The 21031-nt window shown below is 46.7% G+C and overlaps 1 protein-coding gene across 7 annotated transcripts in view; it reads left to right on the top strand.

The window, feature by feature from the left end:
• The window catches only part of IQSEC2 (IQ motif and Sec7 domain ArfGEF 2), an 81797-nt gene that overhangs the window by 34023 nt on the left and 26743 nt on the right, over positions 1 to 21031 (top strand). For 2 of the 7 annotated variants that reach the window (XM_066249585.1, XM_066249592.1), the window contains exon 3: positions 2636 to 2731. The exons of 1 other annotated variant lie outside the window; for it this stretch is intronic. In XM_066249585.1, coding sequence (XP_066105682.1) covers positions 2636 to 2731 — 96 coding nt within the window. Of the gene's footprint in view, positions 1 to 765; positions 861 to 2508; positions 2732 to 21031 lie in introns of those variants that run through there. 4 more of the 7 variants (XM_066249587.1, XM_066249590.1, XM_066249588.1 and 1 more) reach the window with 4 other exon arrangements.

Here is a 21031-nt window from a genome sequence, read left to right as displayed (position 1 = left end):
TAGCCTGACTGAATGTATGAACTTCAGTAAGACTTTTCCCCTCTCTGGGACTCAGTTTCTCCACCTGTAAAATCAGGCAGGGCAATTTCCTGGGGAGAACAGCTTCTTGATTGTAAATGGCGTTTCTTTTGATTTTTGCTCCTCTCTTCAGGAAGCTTTTCTCTCAGCCAGTCCAGAGAACAACACAGAATAGAGTGACAACATATTGCAGTGGTCAAGAATATTGGCAAGGGCTTCATCTTGATTTTCCGAAAGGAGTGATTTAAATTTTTACTTGATGTGGAGCATCCCAGAACAACCACCAAATGGTCTCTTTAGCTGTGCTGAAGATGAGGATGCTTGCTCAAAGCTTCTAGGGAAAGGCCACTTTGTTCACAAGGCAGCAGTATGGCCGAGAAAACAGATTCCAGGCTTGGGAATGGCCAAACCAGGTTCAGGTCTTGGGGTTCTGCCACTTACTGGCTGTGGTACCTGCCGTGTTGCCTCACAACTCTCCATCGCAATTTTCTCTTCAGGAGAGAATAGGGATAGTGACGCATACTTGACAGGGTGCTTGGGTCGATTCCAGTGGAGCTGCACATAGGCGGCCAGCTTGTGGTTTGGCCCAGAGGAGTCACAGTGAGCTTTCAAAGCTGCTTCCTCTTACGAGGACTTCCCAGCCCTCCTGGAGGAGCAGGGGAAGGAGCGAAGTTTCCAATTGCAGTCTGGCCTACGGCCCAGCTGGCCTGGCCCCGCCCCTTGGTTCCTCCTTCTAGGGAAGGGCTGGGGAGGAGGGTTTGGTGACACAGTGGAGGCACCGCCCAGAGGGCCCGCCCTCGGGACAGGTCCAGACCCATGGAACCCCCCAGGAGGAGTAGCAGGTAGGAACCTAGGCCCCCCCTAAGCCTTGCAGCCTGACCCCCGCTCTCCCTGCTCAGGCCAGGACCTAGTCCCTGGGCTTCTGATTCAGCAGCCTCGGCTTCCTGGTTCCTGGCTCCCCTCTTGGACTCTTGGAGGCCTTGGGCTCGGGGGAGGGGTCCAGCTGGAGTGGGTAAGGTCATGGGCATCAGGGTGCACCGCGCTATAAAGACCCTGGGCGCTGAATAGTGCTGTCAGTGGTCTGGGAGGGATGTGATTGGTGGCTGCTTTGGAGTGTTACCCTGGCCCAGCACTGCAGGGTTCCTTAGGGTCTCTGAGTCTCAGGTTTATTGAGGTAATGAGTCAAGGACTTGGGCTGGTAACTGGCACATAGATGGCAGTTGAGAAACAGTTGTTCTGATGATGATGATAATTCAGAGTCTCTGATAAGAAGAGTGTCAGATTCCAAGATTCTGAAAGGTTCTAAGATTTAGATCTCCTCAAATTTGCAACAGGGGAGATAGTGGGCAGCTGGTCTGGCCTGTAGCTGCGTCTCAGGCCTTTATTTGGGCTCTAGAATGCCAGGCCCTCACCCAACCTGCCTTCAGGGGCATGTGGGGGGCAGGGGCTGGCTGACTGGACAAGCCAGCTCCACTACCAGCATCTACCCTATGCTGCGCAGGGGAGGGGCCAGGCCCCGGGCCGCACTAATGCTGTCACTCCTCTCCCTTTCCATTCTCTGGACTTCAATCATGGGAAGCAGGAGGCAGAGGAGCCTTTGGACCCTGCACTAGGGGTGGGGACACAGCGCCGAGGGGTGGAGCATGGGTCCTGCCCTGGGCTGGGGGTGAAGCACCTGCCTTGAAAGCATAACTTCTGGTCCTGGGAACTACCCTGTCCTTTGGCTAGCTGGGCCCCACCCACCCAGCCACCCCCCAGTCCCATCCTGTCACCAAGACCACTGACACCTTGTCAGCTCTCCTCTCCTCTCCTCTGGCACTTTCTGCTTCCCCCTGCCTTCTTTCTGTGTCCGCTGGCCCTTTCTCTGTCTTCCTCTTTCTGTCTCTCTCCAGTTCTGTCTCACCCTTTCCTTGTGTTTTCCGGTTTCTGGCTGTCTCTCTCCCTCTCCTCCTACAGTGTTTCCTCCATCCACCTGGCCGGGGCTCTTTCCCCCTCATCGGACCCAGAGCTTCTCCTTTCTCCACCCCTCCCTCCCTTCTCCTGAGGAGTATTCTATAAGGGGGTGCCCCCCTACATCTTTTGCCTTTCTCTGTCATCCCCACTCCCCCCCTTCCCTACTCGTGTGGCGTCTGGTGTGAGGAGGGCTTCCTTCCCCCTTCCCTGCTGTGGTATGCCAGTGTCTTCGTGGCTGAGGTCCCCACGGAGTCACCTGGAACACAGGAGGCCCAGCCCAGCTCTTTTGTCTCTGCTGCCCCCTGTTGTCATTGTGTTCTGTTTGTGGTTCGAGTGCCGTCCTCTCTTTCTTGACTTTGTGGTTTTTTCTTTTTTTCTTCCTTCCTTCCTTCCTTCCTTCCTTCCTTCCTTCCTTCCTTCCTTCCTTCCTTCCTTCCTTCCCTCTCTGTGTTTCTTCCCTCCCTCCCCTCCTTCTTACCTCCGTGCCTCCCATCCTCCCTCTTCCATTCCCTATCCTCCACCACCCATTCCTCTCAGTCTTCCCTTTCCCCTTCCCCCTTTCATTCTCACCTCCTTGTCCCTATTCCCTGCCCTGCCTCTCCCGTCCCTCCCAGTCTCTCTCTCTGTGTCTCTCTTTCTCTCTCTGTCTCTCGCTGTCTCTCAGGTCCACAGCGTCTCATACTCTACACCAGTATTGCTGTCCTACTCAGGTCCTTGACTCCATGAAGCTTACCCCCTCAGGCAGGCTGGCAGAGAGCAGGTAAGAGCTAGACCCACATCCCTCCCTCAATCCTTCACCTGTCCAAACAAATATGCAATATCATTCATTGCCAGACCCTCCCCCCATCTCCCTGTAGCCCCTGGAATGATTGTGGAATGGGTGTCTGAGCGTGTGAGGTGAATGACTCAAGGACCAGATCAGAAGACCAAAGAGGACATTCAGACCTTGTCTGTCGTGTCCTTCCTTAATAATTCTTCCCGAGATACCTGTTGCCAAAAACAGGAGTGGTTGGCTCCAGAATATGTAACATTTGACCTGGTAAAGGGTAAGAGTTTGCCAGTTGGATAGGATGGAGAAGGGTGTTTAGGAAGAGGGAACAATTTGCCCGATGCCTTTAGAGACCAACATTATTCCCAAGGTAATTGGAAAACACCTTTTACATTTTTCAATGCAAAAATGAAATATTAATAACAATGGCAAAAAGCATAGGTCCTTTTGCAAGTTTACAACTAATTATATTAAAGGTGAAATAAGAATAGAATTTATGAACTATTTAGAAAAATGACAAAACCAATGGTATATGACCGTGGTGTTCCCAGAGGAAAATTTGTAGTCTTAAATGCTTTTACTATAGAACAAGACAGTTTAAATTAAATGAAGTAATTATTCCATTCAAGAATGTAGAAAAGGAACAACCAAAAGAAAGCAGAATAAGTAATTACTCAGATAAAACCAGAAATTAAGAAATAGAAAACAAGATTTGATAAACTGAGGGTTTTTTTTAAATACCAGTAAACTGGACAGACCATCTTATGAAAGACATGCCTGAGAAAAAGACAAGAAAACATAAATAAAATAAAGTTGATAAAAAAGATTTTAACCACAGATTCTGAGGAGATTAAAAAAAAAGTCATAAGAAAATGCTTTGTAGCCCTGACCAGATAGCTTAGTTGGTTCGAGCTGTTGTGGGTTTGATCCTGGGTCAGGCACATACAGGGAAAGGTCGATGTTTTTATCTCTCTCTCTCCCTTCCTCTCTCTCTCTAAAAAAATGAATAAATTTAAAAAGAAAAAGAAAATACACCTGATTGGTGTTGGTACAGTGGACAGAGCATCAACCTGGGTCTCTGAGGTCTCAGGTTCAAAACCCCTAGGTCACCGGCTAGAGCACGAGATCGCTGTTTTGAGCATGAGATCATCAACATGATCCCATGGTTGCTGGCTTGAAGCCCAAGATCATTGGCTTGAGCAAGGGGTCACTGGCTTGACTGGAGCCCCTTCACCCTGGCCAAAGCACATATGAAAAGCAGTCAATAAACAACTAAGGTACTACAAATATGAGTTGATGCTTCTCATCTCTCTCACTAAAAAAAAAAAGAGAGAGAGAGAGAGAAAAGAAATGCAGAAATGCTTTGTATAATTTTATACCAATAAGTGTGAAATGAAAATATAGATGAGATGGGTTGTTTTCTAGGAAAATATTAATTGCCAAATGATTTAAGGAATGGCAGAAAACCTGAGCAGAATAGAATAGTATAGAAGAAATTGAAAAGATGGCCCAAGTTTTCTTTTCAGAAATAGTACCAAGCCTAGTTGGTATTATGGAAATTCTGGTATTATGGAAGTTCTATTGAATCTTGAAAGATCGGATAATAGGAAAAGATTGACAGCTTCCCAGTTCATTCGAGAAGGCTACTATAACTGGACAGGTTTAGGCAAAAAAATAAATAAATTAATTAAATAAAAAAGGAAAACTATAGCCTAATCTCCCATATTAATTATTAATAGAGTAACAAGTATTTTAATTTTCAAACTGAATCCATCAATATATTAAAAGAGGTACGTGTTACCTGGCCTATGGTGGTGCAGTGAGTGTGTAAAGTGACGACCTGGAATGTTGAGGTCGCATGTTCGAAACTCCAGGCTTGCTTGGTCAAGACACATATGAGAAGCAACTATGAGCTGATGCTTCCCGCTCCTCTCTGCCACCTTTCTCTCTCTCTCTCTCTCTCTCTCTCTCCTCTTTCTAAAATCATTAAAAAAAAAAAAAGAGGAGAAGAATGTGTCATGACAAATGAAGATTTGTCCCAGTAGTGCAGGGATTGTTCAACACTAGGAAAGATGTTATTGTAATTAATTGCATCAATAGATTGAAGAGAAAAGCTCATATACTATCTCCATAAATGCTGAAAAATCATTTGATAAAATTACATATTTATTCTTGATTTTAAAACTCTTAGTAAGTGCTGCATCAGGGTTATTTGTTACATAGCAGTAGATAACTAGCACAGTAAGCTAGGAATTAATGAAAACTTCCTTAACTTGGTAAAGAATTTTTGTCAGAAACCAAAGACAATCATCAAATGTAACAGGGAAGTCCTAGATAAATTTCCATTAAATTCAGGAACAAAATAAGGATGACTGCTATCACTGTCATTAACCATTGTTTTTCTGTAAGTTTAACCAATGAGATTTAAAAAAAAGAAATGAGTGATATAAATATTAGAAACAGAGAGTAAGAGTTAGCATGGTTTGAAGATGATATGGATGTGTACTTAGATATTCAAACAGAATAAAAAATTTTTTAGAACTAATAAGAAAATTCAGTGACATGGATAGATACCAGATAAATACACAGCTAAAGTACATATTAGCTTCTCTGAATACTAGCAATAACTAATTAGAAGACATAATAAAAAAAGATTTCAATCACAATAGCAAAATTATAAAATTCCTAGGAATTTGCAAGAAATGTGAAATAAAATCTCATCAAAGGCTGTAAAGAGACTTGAATAAATCAAGAGTCCTATCCTATTCTTCGATGGGAAGATTTAACATGGTAAAAATGACATTCCCCCTCCCACAATTTGGTCAAAAGGTTCAATGCATTTCTTGCTAAAATTTCAGTGATATTTTCTTTGAGAATTGGGCAATTGTATTTTGAAGTCCATTTGGAAGAGGAACAATGAGGGAGGACTTGCCTTATTAGATACAAAGACTTACCATAAAACTGCAGTAATTAGAAATATTAGATCATCGCAGAAATAGAAGAATACATAAGTGGAACAAAATATAGAGTTTAGAAACAAATCTATATTTTAAATTCCCATAAGAAAAAGGTGTGCAACCCATTTAAAATGGAGAAATAACATGATTTGCCAATTTAGGGAAGAAATAGACAATTAACTAATGAATAAGAAAGGATGCTCAAGCTTACTAATAGCTAAAGAAATGTAGCTAAAACAACAATGAAGTATCAATTTTTTTTTTTTTTTGTATTTTTCTGTTGGAAACAGGGAGGCAGTCAGACAGACTCCCGCATGCGCCCGACCGGGATCCACCTGGCATGCCCACCAGGGGGCGATGTTCCGCCCATCTGGGGCATTGCTCTGTTGCAACCAGAACCATTCTAGCGCCTGAGGCAGTGGCCATGGAGCCATCCCCAGTGCCCGGGCCATTTTTGCTCCAATGGAGCCTTGGCTGCGGGAGGGGAAGAGAGAGACAGAGAAGAAGGAGAGGGGGAGGGGTGGAGAAGCAGATAGGCGCTTCTCCTGTGTGCCCTAGCCGGGAATCGAACCTGGGACTCCCGCACGCCAGGCCAACGCTCTACCACTGAGCCAACCAGCCAGGGCCTGAAGTTTCAATTTTTAAGGACTAAAATTTAAAATATTGAAAGGGCTGTGAGAAGCCCTCTCACTTACCTTGATTGGAGTGCAAATTGGTACCTTTTCTTAAAAAATATTTTTTTAAAGATTTTATTTATTGATTTTACAGAGAGAGGTGAGAGAAGGACAGGGAGAAACAAGTATTAACTCATAGTTGTTTCACTTTAGTTTTTCATTGATTAGTTGCTTGTCGTATGTGCCTTGAGCAGGCAAGCCCAGGGTTTCAAACTGGCGACCTCAGCATTCCAGGATGAAACTTCATCCACTGTGCCACCACAGGTCAGCTGGTATTGTTTTTTTGTTTTTATTTTTTAATGGGACAATTTTTTTAGTTGCCACCACTAAATGTCATAATTTTAAGCTAGAAACCACGTCTTGAAGCGAGATTTCTCTAAGGTTTTACTACTATATGGACCCCAATTGGGCCAGCAAAGGCCTTTTCTGAAACACCTCAGTCCCAACTTCAAACATGTCACACTGTGCAGCTCTTTAACTATGCCCTTGTAGGATAGCATTCTTAACCAACTCTTAATGAAAGGGCCGGATGATGTATGCTTCTCAAAATAAAAACAGGATTATATGAGTAGGAATACTCTTTATTTTTAACCAGTCTGTAAAGATGTTAAAGCAACAGAAATAACTTTTATCTGCATTTTAAACAAAATGTGCATTCCTTTGGCCCAGCAATTCAATTTTTAGGAACCTATTTTTCAAAACTACTTCCAAGATATGCAAAGCTATTCACTGCGGCATTGTTTGTAATAGCAAAAAATTAAAACAACCTAAATGTCCATCAGTAAGGAGCAACTTTTCCTTCGTGATCCATCCTTACCATGGATTACTGTGTCGCGTATCAAAAGAAAAAGATTTATCTCCGTGTACTGGCATGGAGAGATCCCCTTAGATTTATTGTTATATGAAAAAAAGCAAGTTGCAGAACAGGATTTCTGGTATGGTCCCATTCTTGTAAGGAAAACAAAATCCCCGTAACAACAATGACAGCGTGTTTTTCATATGCTGTCACAGTTTCAAAAGTATTGGCCTATTTCTTTCGTTCCATTTTCTTACTTTTACTAATTCATTTCCCTCCTCCTCTATGTCATTTTCCTGTATTCTCTGTTTAGATCTTGCTTTTTCTTTTAATAGCTAAGTCAAAGACCACCCCATTCAATTAGCAAGCATTTGTCCTGCCTGCTCTCGGTTAGGCCTTGTGCTGAACCTTGGTGCGATAGGGAATGAATTGTAACTGGTTCTATCATTAGGGAGCTCAAGTTTAGAAGGGACAGAGACACATAGACAATGACAGCATAGTGTAGTTTGAGGTGGGACAGAAGTAGACTCAGAAGGCTGCCAGAGGAGGGGCACTTAACCCTATCTGTCCCCTACAGGAGGGGACATGTATATTGAATGATGAAAGAGTACCAGCTTTCCTTCTTCCCCCTGCCCTGTCAGAAATGGTGGCCCACTTTTGGTTCTTCCAAACAGGATGACTTAATGTGGGTGGGGGAAATGGTTGAGTCAGTACTTTTATTCAAGTCCAAGTTGGGCCACTTACCAACTCTATGACTTTGGGCAAGCCATTTAAACTCTGGGCCTCTGTTTCCTCATCTGTGTAATGAGGATAATGCCTACTCACCTCTCAGGGATGATTTTAGAATTGGAGATGATACATGTGGAACTCCTGGTGACTATCAATTCTTGAAGGGCAGGGACTATCTATGCCTAATTTTTCTCATGGCCAAGTATGTAGCACTGAATTAGATTGGATCTAAAAGCTGTATGTACCAACACAATATGGTGTACAGAGGTGTGGTGTAGAATTGAGCACCTGAAACCTGTATAATTATGTTAACTAGTGACACCATTAAGAAATTCAGTTAAAAAATAAATAGCCCTGGCTGGATAGCTCAGTTGGTTAGAACGTAATCCCCAAATGCAAAGGGTTACAGGTTTGATCCCCTGTCAGGGCACATACAGGAACACACTGATGTTTCTGTCTCTCTCTCTCCCTACCTCTCTCTCTAAAAAGAAATAAATAAAAGCTGTACATGTCTGGGGATGGTTCTGGAGAAAGAGAGGGACCTGGCCACAGTGGGGCTTTGGGATGAGGAGGCAGAGAGTCGTACATAAGATGGAGGGGATGATACCAAAAGATGAGGGAGGCCTGACCTGTGGTGGTGCAGTGGATAAAGCACCGACCTGGAAACGCTGAGGTCACTGGTTCAAAACCCTGGGCTTGCCTGGTCAAGGTACATATGGGAGTTGATGCTTCCTGCTCCTCCCCCCTTCTCTCTTTCTATCTCTCTCTCTCTCTCCTCTCTAAAAAAAAAAAATGAATAAATAATAAAAAAAAAAAGATGAGGGAGCCAGGTGCTTGGCCATGCGTGAAGGTGACACAGGAGGGAAAGTCAAAGTAGGGGGCTCTGGGAAATGGAACCCAGGCAAGGCATTCTGGTCTCAGTTATTGATCCTGTCTTTTTCATGAAGCCATCTCTCAGTCTCACAGGTCAGGGCAGAGAAGCATGCTGGACCAATACTTGCATTGGCACCATTACATCTCAGTTTCAATCTCAACTCTGTCACTCACCAACTGAGTGGCCTTAAACAACTCACTTCACATTTCTGAGCCTAGCTCCTTATCTGTTAAAAAGAACACAATACCATCAACTTAAGGGGTTTCTATTTATGGAGGAATAGATGAGATCATAAATAGAATTCACCTTGCTGAGTGCCTGGCCCACCTCGGTACTCAAGAAAAGCATAGAAGTTATTGATATTCATTTCAGTAGACACTTACGGAGTTCTGCTAGGGCCACGGCCTATGCTGCTGATGGTTCTTGCCTTCCACAAACTCCCAGTCGGTTGGGGAGACTGAGAAGGGCTATTACAGAAAAGAACACAGGGGGCAGTGCAAGCCTAGAAAAAGGGATCTGGCCCTGCCTAGATATGGTGCAGGTCAATTCAGACTAAGAGCTGAGCCTTAGAAGATGAGTAAGAGTTAACCACCAGGGACAAAAGGATGAAGTGTGGAAGACATTCCAGCAGAAGGAACAGTATATGCAAAAGAATCTGGGTGTTACTGGGTAGGGCCACAGGTTCTTAACCTGGGGTGTATGAGTCCCAGATGGGCTTCAAGTTGCCCACGAACCTCCTGAAATTGATTTTTTTGGGGGGGGGGTCAGGGAGATATTCAATGACTTTCATTAAATGCATAAAGGGTCTGCATTTCTCTCAAAAGGTAAAAACCAGTGTTTCTGGTGATGAAATGTCATGTGAATGGATTATAAATAGGAGAGTATTTGGTAAAATTTGTGACTTAAAAATATCATATTAGTAGTATGAAAGATGGATTCTGTGCACAGAGGACAGCTGGAAGGGCCAACGTAGAATGTTAGCACAGAAGAAATGGATTTGAGCAGGGCTACTGTTGCACTGCTCCAGTGGGCACCATTCACAGAGAAGCATTTTAACTTCAAATTATGGAATCTAGCCTGACCTGTGGTGGCACAGTGGATTAAGCGTCAACCTGGAAACACTGAGGTTGCCAGTTCGAAACCCTGGGCTTGCCTGGTCAAGGCACATATGGGAGTTGATGCTTCCTGCTCCTCCCCCCCCCTCTCCTCTCTAAAATGAATAAATAAATAAAAATTTTTTAAAAAAATTATGGAATCTAAATCCTCTGAGAACTATCAATGAGATAGATCCAATAGAAGGTGAGAAAAAGGGAGGAGGCAAGGCTGATTTAGTGTCAGCAAAGGTCCAGAGCAGGGGTCCCCAAACTTTTTACACAGGGGGCCAGTTCACTGTACCTCAGACTGTTGGAGGGCCAGACTATAAAAAAAACTATGAACAAATCCCTATGCACACTGCACATCTCTTATTTTAAAGTAAAAAAACAAAACGGGAACAAATACAATATTTAAAATAAAGAACAAGTAAATTTAAATCAACAAACTGACCAGTATTTCAATGGGAACTATGCTCCTCTCACTGACCACCACTGAAAGAGGTGCCCCTTCCGGAAGTGCGGCGGGGGTCGGATAAATGGCCTCAGGGGGCCGCATGCGGCCCGTGGGCCGTAGTTTGGGGACCTCTGGTCCAGAGGGACATGAGTCCAGAGTAATAGTGCAGGAGGAAAAATGAACCCCTATTAGTGCTTACCTAGTCTCCAAAGTCTTTGGTCCCAGATGTAATCACTGTCTTCCGTCCTACTCATGACACTCGAAGGTCCTGAGAGACATTGGAGATACTTATTTCTCTGTGGATTTTGGAGAGGAATTACTTCCGGTTTGTGAGTTTTCTGAAGAAAGTAGTTTTTGAGCCAGTCATTCGAAGTCCATAAAGAGTCTGAGAGAGAGAAGAGACAGGATGCTCTGAGAATGTAAACAAAAGCCTGGAGGTGAGAAATGGTGACACTAAACATTGGAGTGTGCAGAGAGCAGACATGTCTCAAACAATTGTCTGAGAAGCCCAGGCATCTTTTTTTGTGGTAAGCAGCTGGAGAACCATGAGCAGTTCTTGAGTAAGGAAAATGACATAATCAAATTAGCACTTTAGAATGAAGGGAAACTAGGGAGGAGGCTGTTGTAGAGATCCAAGAGCGGGATAAGCAAAGGTAGTGGCCATGGGGATGGAGCAGAAAAGAGAAATTTAAGAGGAGATTGAGGGGAAGAGAGGGTTGTAGTTAGATACTAAAAAGATGAGGGAGCCTGACCTGTGGTGGCGCAATGGATAAAGCGTCGACCTGGAAATGCTGAGGTCGCCGGTTCAAAACCCTGGGCCTGCCTGGTCAAGGCACATATGGGAGTTGATGCTTCCAGCTCCTCCCCCCTTCTCTCTCTCTGTTTCTCTCTCTCCCTCTCTCTCTCTCCTCTCTAAAAATGAATAAATAAAATTTTTAAAAAATAAAATAAATAAAAATAAAAAGATGAGGGAAGCGGAGATGACTGAGGGTGGAGTTCACAGTGAGTTACAATGTTCAGACCTGTCAATGTATTCATTCATTCAATAAATATTTGCTGAGTCCCAGGCACTGTGCCGGGGATTAGAGCTATAGCACCGAACAAAACAGATGCCTGTCCTGATAGCTCTTACAGCAGGCAGATAATCAATACATAAACAACTAAATATACGGACTGTGTCTGGTGCCACACCTGTCCATGGAAGGAATATCAGTGGAAAAGCCCTGAGGCAAGAACGTGCCCTTTATGTTTGAGGGGCACCAGAGAGACCAGAATGATCAGAAAGTGAACAAGGGGCAAGAAGAGTAGAAAAGGAGGCAGTAGAGGCAAGATGATGTATATATAGCCTTTGGGAGCTATTTAGCAGGTAGAATCAGCAGGATTTGATGACTGGAATTGCTTAGGGAATAGGAAGAATCTAGCGTAATACCCAGGTGTGTTCTGCGCTTTGGTGACCGAGTGGGTGGTGGTGCCTTTCACTGAGGTGGGAAATGCAGGAGGAGAAGTTTGCAGTGGTAAGATGGTGAGTTAGAGGTTCCTGTGAGCTCTTTAGGCCCTGAATTCCATCCTGGTGGAGTTTCCAGCAAACATTAGGCGTGATGGGTCTGGAACCCAGGAGAGAGACCATGCTGGAAAGAGAGCAGCAGGAGTCCTCAGCTATACCTGAAGTTATGGAATGGAATGATATCAGTGACAGAGTGTGGAGTGAAAGAGAAGAGGGCCAGAGCAGAAATGGGTAAGAGGTACTAACACATAAGGAGTGGGGAGAGGAAGAGGAGCGGAGGGTGGGCAGAGAAGTAGGAGGAAAACCAGCAGGGAGTGGGCTCGCTGAAGCAGAGGAAGGAAAAAGCCCTCAGTGCACAGGGTGGGGGGAGCTTGTTAAGAGTGGCAAATGTTACAGTCAGGGAAGCAAGATGAGGGTGGAAGAGAGTCTATTGACTTTAACCACTAGGTCCTGGGTGACCTTACTAAGAACAGTCTCCGTGTCGAGGTGGCTGCATGAGGCAGATTGCAGTGGGTTGTAGAGTTTGTGGGAGGCATTGAAATGGGGATGGCCAGTGTAGACGAATTTCTCAAGAAGCTTAGCTGTGAAGAAGAGAAAGGGGCAGTGAGTGCTAGAGGGAGATGTGGGGGCAGATAGAGGGTTTTTTATTCCCAGATGGGAGAGACTTGAGCTTCTATAAATGTCGGTAGGAAGGAGGCACAGAGAGGGAGAGGTTGAAATAGAGGAGGGAGAGGGGATGATTGCTGTGGAGGAGGTAGCAGGGGTGGGCCCCCAGAACCTGGGTAGAGAGACTGGCCTTAAATAGCACGGGGAAGGAGAGTGGAGGTGGTGGTGGTAGTGGGGGGTAGAATACAAGGGCACTGAGGGGATTTGGTGAAAGAAATGCTTCAGGAAAGTTCAAAGCAATAAATGGAGATCCATGATGAAAGGCATGGGTGCTGGAACTAGGAGAAAACAAAGAAAACTTATGGTTGGGAGTCAGGGTGGGCTTCCTGTACAAAGCAACATTTGAGCTGGGCCATGAAATTCAGATGGCATTCTAATGGGCGAGGATCTGTGCAGAAGAAAGAAACAGAGTTAGCAAAGGCAGAGAGGCATGAAAAAGCTGGACAGGCTGATGAAACCATGAACCAGCTAGTTTGATGATGGCTGGGCATGAGTGAGCAGGGTATCACTGATGCCACTGATCGTGTCAGGAATAATAACAGTCACCATGTATGAAACACCAAACCTAACCTGTAGTAGGCACTTTATATTCTTGAGTTTATCTCATCCCACCAAGCCCTGCAGAATAGGTATTTCCTCATTTTGCAGATAAGGAAAATAAGTAGTAGAGAGGTGAAGAAATGGACACAGTTCATCCAGCTGGTAGGTGGTGGGGCTGATAACTCAAACCCAGGTCTGTCTGACCCTAAAGCCCCTGCTCTTTTCACCTGACAGGAAAGGCCAGGTGAAGCCATAATATGCGGGAGCCTTGAATGCCAAACTGAGGAGTCTGAACTTTATCCAGGAAGCAATGGGGAGCCAAAGTGGGTGTCTGAGCAGAAGAGGTTCCTGGTGAAGGTGGGCTTCAGGAAAGCTAATGTGGTCCAAAGGGTAGGGAGGAGAAAGCAGTCGGCAGCTGCAGGGCCAGGGTGAAGGGTAGCAGAGGCCTGGCCTGGATATGAGGGAAGTGAGCAGCGGGCCTGCAAGATTATTTGTTCCTCATGACAGCCTTGAGAAGTGTGGAGTTTTCTTCTCCTTTTATAGATGAGGAATGGGAGACTCAAAAGAGCAGCAACTTGCCCAGGACTTGAGCCCGGGTTCATGTGATTTTGTTGACTCAGGGGTTCAGCGGGAACTCTGAGTATGAGAAGGGTGTGCGTGCGTGCGCCTGCGTGCGTGTGTGTGCCTGCGTGCGCGTGTTTGTCTGAGACGGACAGCAGTGCTTTCCCTTGCCTGTCCTCTTTCCTTCCCACCTCTGCCCAATCCTCCACTTTCCTGGATTCCATACCTCCTGCCTCCTGCAAGCCAAGGGGTCTGGAAGTGGGGTGATACTGTTTCGCTGGCTCTCCCCAGAAGACCAGGCTCTTCACTCTCAAGGCACCTGGCCCCTCTGCCACCACCCCCAGCCCTGCCATTTGCCCATCCTCCCTGTGAAACTGTAGCGCAACTCCAGTGACTGCCGCATGCAGACTGGCCCCTGGTACCGCTGTGCAGTACCCTAGGGACAGGCATTTGTTCCTGCAACTACTCCTCCCCGCCTCTGTGGCGCTTCTGGGTGGGTGCAAAGGCCAATGTGGAAATTAGATTCAGCTCATGAGCAGTGAACAATAGCCACCACCATGTTCCCATTGCTCTCATTTGCCAAGCACTTGACATACGTTCCAGTACTTGCAACAATCCAGTGGGGTTGGCATATGAGCCCCATGTTTATAGATGAGAAAACTGAGGCTCCAAGAGGGGTGCTAATACGCCAGGGGATGTAGCCCGGAAGCACTTGTGGAGCTGGCATTGGAAGCCAGGTCTATTTGCGTCCAAAGCTGTAGGCTTTCCACACTCCATTTCTAAACATCTCCAATTTTCCCAACCCCGAGCCTTCAGGAAATACAAATCTTTGTCCTTCAAGGGTAGGGTGGATTTCTGGAGTTAGTGCCAAGTTCATCCAAAGACCCTGGCAGGGTGAGTCTGAGACTTGAAACTCCAGGAATTCCAGGTTTAAATCCTGTCTCTCCCACTCGTCCAGGTAGGTGACCTGGGGCAGGTTACTACCCTCTCTGAGCTTCAATTCCCTCATCTCTAAAATGTTGCAGAGTTGTTGCAAGGTGTGTGTGTTGGGGGGAGTTATATGAGATGATATATACGAAGTGCCCCAGAGAGCATGTTGCTACTACTGTATTTATATTCAAATGAAGGTTGGGCCCCAGTCAGGTCAGAAGTGGAGTTTGTGTGCTTTGCTTAAGACCTGAAGGCTGAGTCCAGCCTGGGTGTGGGGTGGGCTGTCCTAGGAGGGGACCAGCCACAGGCTTCTCTGACCTAGTTGGGTATGGCCTTGGATAATTCATCACTGGTCTCCCCATTCTGACCCCCATCCTTACCCCACCTCCCTGGTTCCAGCCCTTCACGTATCTCCCCTGCTCTGCAAACTAATGCCTCTGCCTCTCTCTGTCACCCGCCGCCTGTGGCCTCTACCCTGCCCTTCCTGGTCCCAGGGAAGAGGAGGAGGAGGAGACTGAGGAAGAGGAAGAGGAAGACGCTCATCAGTTCTGCTGTCCAGCCTCCGAGTGCAGCAGTCCCTCCTCTCGGTAACTGAGAGGACAAGGGTCATTTTCTATGCAGAAGCAAAAGCCTTAACCAGCCCCCCAAACCCCCATAGGACCCCATCCTTGCTTCAAGAACCAGATGGGCAAGCATTGTGCCCCTTCCTCCCGCACCTCCTTCTTGGAATTCCTACCCCTGCTGCTGTCTCCCCTGAACTCCAGTCCCCAAATTATAAAGGCTGGAGCCCTAGGTCTGACTAAAATGTGAGAGCAGCAGAGCTTCGAGCTTGGAGCTTGGAACCCGGACCCTCCCGCACCAGTACCCCACTTCCCAGGAACCTTGGAGCCTGACACTCCTGGAGAGGTCTCCAAATGACATCCTAAGGACCTACCTTTGTCCTCTGTGAGCACAAACAGAGAGGCAGGATGCCTAGGGCTCAGAGGACCAGACGGGGGCGGGACCCAGCCTGCCTAGTTTCCCATTGCTCGTTCCCTTGCTGTGGCCATTGCTGCCATCTCTTCCACTGCTTGAAGGCCTTGTCCCATGCCCTCTGCCACACCCATAGCGCTCTGTAAATATGGTCAGGAGGAAAAGGCCTTTCAGAGTGCGCGTTGCTGTGTACAAAGGAATTTCCATCAATAAAAGCTGATCTCTTCTCTCTGTCTGATGTATGTTCCACCCCACCCCTGCTTTCCTCTCCCTGTCCTCCCTAGGGCTTTCCCTCTTTTCTTACTAGGGCTGGGAATGGAGGCTGCGAGAGAGAGTAGGATTTAATTCATGGTATTGTCAACACCCCAAGACACCCAATAAATGGATGAATGGTGTGGCATTCTCACCGAGCGCAAGTCTGCTGCCTCTTCCAGCTTGTCAGCCAGAGGAAGCATGAGCTGGCCAACTCGAATGTGTCCCTTGGTCCCTCTGCTACCTAGTTTCTCCGTGTGTAGAAGGAGGAGGGAGGCCTGACCAGAGGATCGTCAAGGGCTTCTCCAGCTCTGACATTCTCTCAATCTGAGATGCTACAGTTTTAAGAAACTATGAATTTAAGATATGTTCATTCAGTGATACATTCTATGCAATCCTGTGGTTTCTATTTCCACCATAATTTTTGGATTCCCCAATCCTGTGGTTTTAAGATTTCATGATTCTACTGTTTCAAAAAATTTCTGATGGTATGATTTTAATATTCTGAGATGTTAACAGCCCTTGATTCTGTACTTTCGAGATTCTGTATCTACAGTTTTGGGGATCTCTGAATCTGAAAGGAAGCCATTTCCCCCAGATGCAATGACCCTGAATGTTTCCTGCACCTGTCTAAAGCTGGTTCTAAGAGTCCCTGGAAGCTGTCAGCCAGAGGATGAAAGGTGTCCTTTGTGGGCTGTAGAGCCCACACCTTCTATCATGTATCTGTGTTAGGAGCAAAGCCAGGAGACCCCGAAGAGTGTTCATACTCTAACTTTCCCTCTCTGAACCTTTGGCATTAGAGGAATCTGAGTTTACCTCTGGTTCTGCCACTTACTCTTAGTGTTAACCAGAGCAAGGATTTTCTTCTCCTTGTGCTTCATTTTCCTCCCAAGTACAGTGAGAATATATCTACTTCTCTGGGTTGTCATGAAGGTTAGCAAGAAAACACAGGAGCCCAGCATAGGGTCTGATATGCAGTTGGGCACGTGCACAGTGATTGGTGGCTCTTGTATTTTTTATTATTATTAATCTCTTTTTTTAAAGATTTTCTTTATTGATTTTTAGAGAGAGATAGAGAGAAAAGGGGTTAGGGATGAGGGGGAAGAATCAACTCATAGTAGTTGCTTCCATATGTACCTTGACCAGGCAAACCCAGGGTTTCAAATCAATGACCTCAGCGTTACAGGTTGGATGCTCTATCCACTGTACATGGCTCTTGTTTTTATTTATTTATTTATTTATTTATTTATTTATTTATTTATTTTACATGGACAGAGAGAGAGAGTCAGAGAGAGGGATAGATAGGGACAGACAGACAGGAACGGAGAGAGATGAGAAGCATCAATCATCAGTTTTTTATTGTGACACCTTAGTTGTTCATTGATTGCTTTCTCATATGTGCCTTGACCGCGGGCCTTCAGCAGACCAAGTAACCCGTTGCTCGAGCCAGTGATCTTGGGTTCAAGCTGGGTGGCTCTTGTTTTGATTAAGCCCCAGGTGAGAGTCTCTACTCTCTTTTCTTTCCTCCTTCTCTTCAGTATCTGCATCACATTGATCGCATAGTTTTTTCAGAGGTTCCCTTCATTCCTTCACTCATTGATTCCCTCAGTCACTCAACTCATCTACCCATTTACTCATTCAAACTCTTGGGTTTGTTTTCTTTCCCTCCCTCTCTTTCTCTCTTCCCTTTATTTATTGTTCCAGAAGGCATTGCTTGAGCACTTATTATGTGCAAGGCTTCAAGCTAAGTACTGTGAGGGATCAAAAGTAAGATAGTGGCTGTGTTCTCTCCTGAGTTCTCCATCTCTCAGGGGAGATGAGAAATCCTTTGGGAAAGTGGGTAGTGTGTGAAATATTGAAATGATTGAGCATATATGGCTTCAGTAATAAGCAAAGTATGTTCTTAACCCAAAGAGGAGGGCAATGTCAAGTTGGGCCAAAGAGTCCAAGAGGGCTTGCTGGAGGAGGAGGGGCAAGAGTGGAAGGCTAGGAAGGGTTTGAATATGTGTTCAGAAGTAGAGAAAGACAGAATGGACAAAATCCTGGCGAAGAGCTCCAGGTTCGTGTTGGAAAATGGTGCATAAATTGTTCTGTTTGCTTGGCTCTCCACGGTATGTGGGTCTAGGTGACCTGTATCTTGGAAGTGGGAGAACATTCTGCTCTTAGTTTGATTAAAGATAGAAGTAGGAGCCCACGGGCCAACTAAATGGAGGTCAAATGGGCATCGTGGGAACTCTGGTGTAGACTCTTGTGTAGGCAACTGAATTGGCTGAGGGCCTTGCGCTTTGGAGAGGGGGAAGGTTTCTATCAGTTGTGATGGAAACGTGTGTGCCATCTGGGCGCGTGTCTTTGCATGAGGCTGGCAGGTCTAACCGGAGTGAGAGACTGTGCACTTGTCTACATCTGGGGGAATGTGAGTGTGTGAGGCTGGGTGTGAGGAATTCTGAGTGTGTGAGGTCAATTTTGTGAGGTGGTGACTTACTGTGCCTGGTGGGGATAATCACAAGACTGGGTGTGGGTGGCTTCTAAAGTGATAGTTGTCGGTCAGGATGGTCACATAAACACATATGACTACTACCTGTGCTCTTAGGGTACCAAAGTGGCTGCTGAGCACTTGCTGTGTGCTGGGCCTTGGCCTGGGTGGGTCCACAGAGATGAATCACATCAGCCACTGCCCTTGGGAAACAGGAGCAGGGTGGGAGATGGATACTTTAATAATCACAAGTTAGCTGGAGATGAGGACCACCTGCACACAAGTGTGCACAAGACACAGGTGAGAGTAGCTGGCCCTATCAGGTTCTGAGTCAGAACTGGTTCTCCAGGGGGGCTCGCCTGCCCAGAGTGCTACAAGATAACACACGAGCTTCCCCAGACCAATGAAGTCCACAGGTGAAGGGTAGAGGGAGGGCGTTCCAAGCAGAAGAAAGCAAGGAAGAGCAGGAGCACAGGCATGGCGATGCGGACCGGCTAGCCACAGCTAGGAAGTGCAAGTAAGTAGCTTGCTGCTGGCTACATCTAGGAGCTTAAAGGTTGGGGAGGGGGAGGCTGGACAGATTGAGCTAAATAGCTGAAAGGGAGACACTAGTCTGGAAGGCAGGGGACTTGGGCTCTCGTCCTATGTGACCCTGGGCAAGTCACTTTGACTGTTGGGACCTCATTTTGGATTTGAAGGGTTAGAGGGCTCCTAAAGCCCACCCCAGTTCTGTTCATCTTCTGTCCTCAGCCTGCCAAACCCATGGGCCATTGCTCTCGCAGCCAGCACTTTGGATTTGCCGTCGTAGACTTCCCTGTTTCCTCCTGGGCTGCCTTCTCACTCCCACACTCCACAAGTATTTACCCAGCCTCTGGCCCTAGGCAGGCCCCTGCGGGAAGGCCTGGGAAGCTGCAGAATGCAGGCACTCCATCATGAAGGGGCTGCTCAGTGCAGGGTGGTAAGAACCAGAGCCTTGATATGACTCTTGGCTCCAGCACTGCTGAGCTTTGAGGCTGTGGGCAAGCTAGTTCCTCTCTCAGCACCTGAGTTTCCTCATCTGTGTTATCCCTTTCAGGAGACCAACTCAGACCTTGCAGGATTGCTAGGCCTAGCAAAAAGTAGATACTCCATCAATGACAACTATTACATTTGGGCTGCAAAAACAAACAAACAAGAAAAAATGGAGCTGGGATTCAAACCCAGGTGTGCCTGCTTGCCAGCCTGTGTCTGCCCTCTGCCCAGTCAGCCCTTCGATGGCTTCCTTTCCCCTTTGCCAGCCCCCGTGCCAAGCCAGGCTGCCTTCAGGTTAGGAGCCTCTGTGGTTCTGGTATTGGGCAGCAGCACAAACAGTTTGCAGAAGAGCTGTGGGAGAAGACAGAGGTGACTGGACGCCGCCACCCCACGTTGGGTCTGGTCTCCGTGCCCAGTCTTCCTCCGGAGCCCAGAGCCCCTGGCCTCATCTAGGTGCGCTGACCTCCTCGTCTTGTTTTCTTGTCTCTTACTTCTGGTTACCCTGTTCCAGCCCAAATTGTCATGGGGATATTCCCCAACATCCCTGGCTTCCTCTTGCCCTCTTCTTATGGTATCTATAGCAACAGCCCCCATCCATTTCCATGGCAACTGCAGCCTGATCCCATCCCCTGCTGGCTGGCTGGCTCCGGGCAGTGCCAATAAAGGGAAGGAGGGAGAGAGACTTCTCATTAGGAGCAGCAGCGAGGGAGGGTTGGTGACTCTGCCATGGGCAGGCTACCATGAATCCATACAGAACGTCCTGCCCCGCTTCTCCCCATCTTAGTACCTTGAATCACAAGGCCTTTCGTTCCTCATCTCTAATAATCCTCTTAACCAAAGCCCCATTCAATAGCTTCCTCCCCTAGGAAGCCTTCAGGCGGCAGAGGAACTAGCAGGGCTCTGAGCTTTGAGTCCTTGTTCCGCCACTTGCTGAGACCTTTGGCAGCCACTTACCCCTTTGGAACCTTTTTTCCTCACCTGCAGAATAGGAATCCTAATTCTTTCTTCGCGTTTGCCATGCAGATTAAATAATGTGCAGAAAATGCCTGACCTAGGGAAGGTGCAGTGTAAATGTGAGTTTATTTTTGTTCTGCTTAGCCACCCCCAAGCAGAAGGAATCTCTCTCCCAAGCTCTCCCAACACTTCCTCTGTTCCCCAGCCCTGAGAGCGTTCAGCTTTGTACTGTGGTTATTTGTGTAACATGGTTCATTTTCCCCAATACAGAGGATGCTCTCAGTTCCCCCACAGAATAGCCCAGCAGAGTGCACATGGGGCACGTGTGTGTGCGTGTGTGTGTGTGTGTGTGTGTGTGTGTGAGAGAGAGAGAGAGAGAGACAGAGACAGAGACAGACAGACAGACAGAAAAAAAGACAGGGAGAGACACACAGAGAGAGGTTTTCCATCTGATCAGCATGTCCCTGAGTGTTTTGGGGGCTCTGAGTTAAGGGATTTCAAGTCCCCAAGTCCCGTTTTTTTAGCCCATACATATGTCTGGCATTGAGAGCAACGCCCTCAAGCACTGTCCTTTTTGCCAGACCCTCTAGGGGGAGCCTGAGTTGACAGCCTGACCTTCTGCCACTATTTCCTTTGCAACCAAAACAGGGTGTTGAGCTCCAGAGGGGGGAATTGCCAAAGAGTGGAGAGCCAGGGGCAGCACGGAGCCAGGAGTGGGAGAGACAAGATGTCATGAAAATCCTAGGGCCCTGGATTTGCATCCTGACTTTCTCACTTTAATAACTGTGTGGCCTTAAGCCAGTTTACATAACCTCTCTGAGCCTCGCTGTTTTCATCTATAAAATGATGC

This window comes from Saccopteryx bilineata, chromosome X (assembly GCF_036850765.1).
Source record: "Saccopteryx bilineata isolate mSacBil1 chromosome X, mSacBil1_pri_phased_curated, whole genome shotgun sequence".
Classification (NCBI taxonomy): Eukaryota; Metazoa; Chordata; class Mammalia; order Chiroptera; family Emballonuridae; genus Saccopteryx; species Saccopteryx bilineata.
This window is presented reverse-complemented; position numbering and strand designations above follow the sequence as displayed.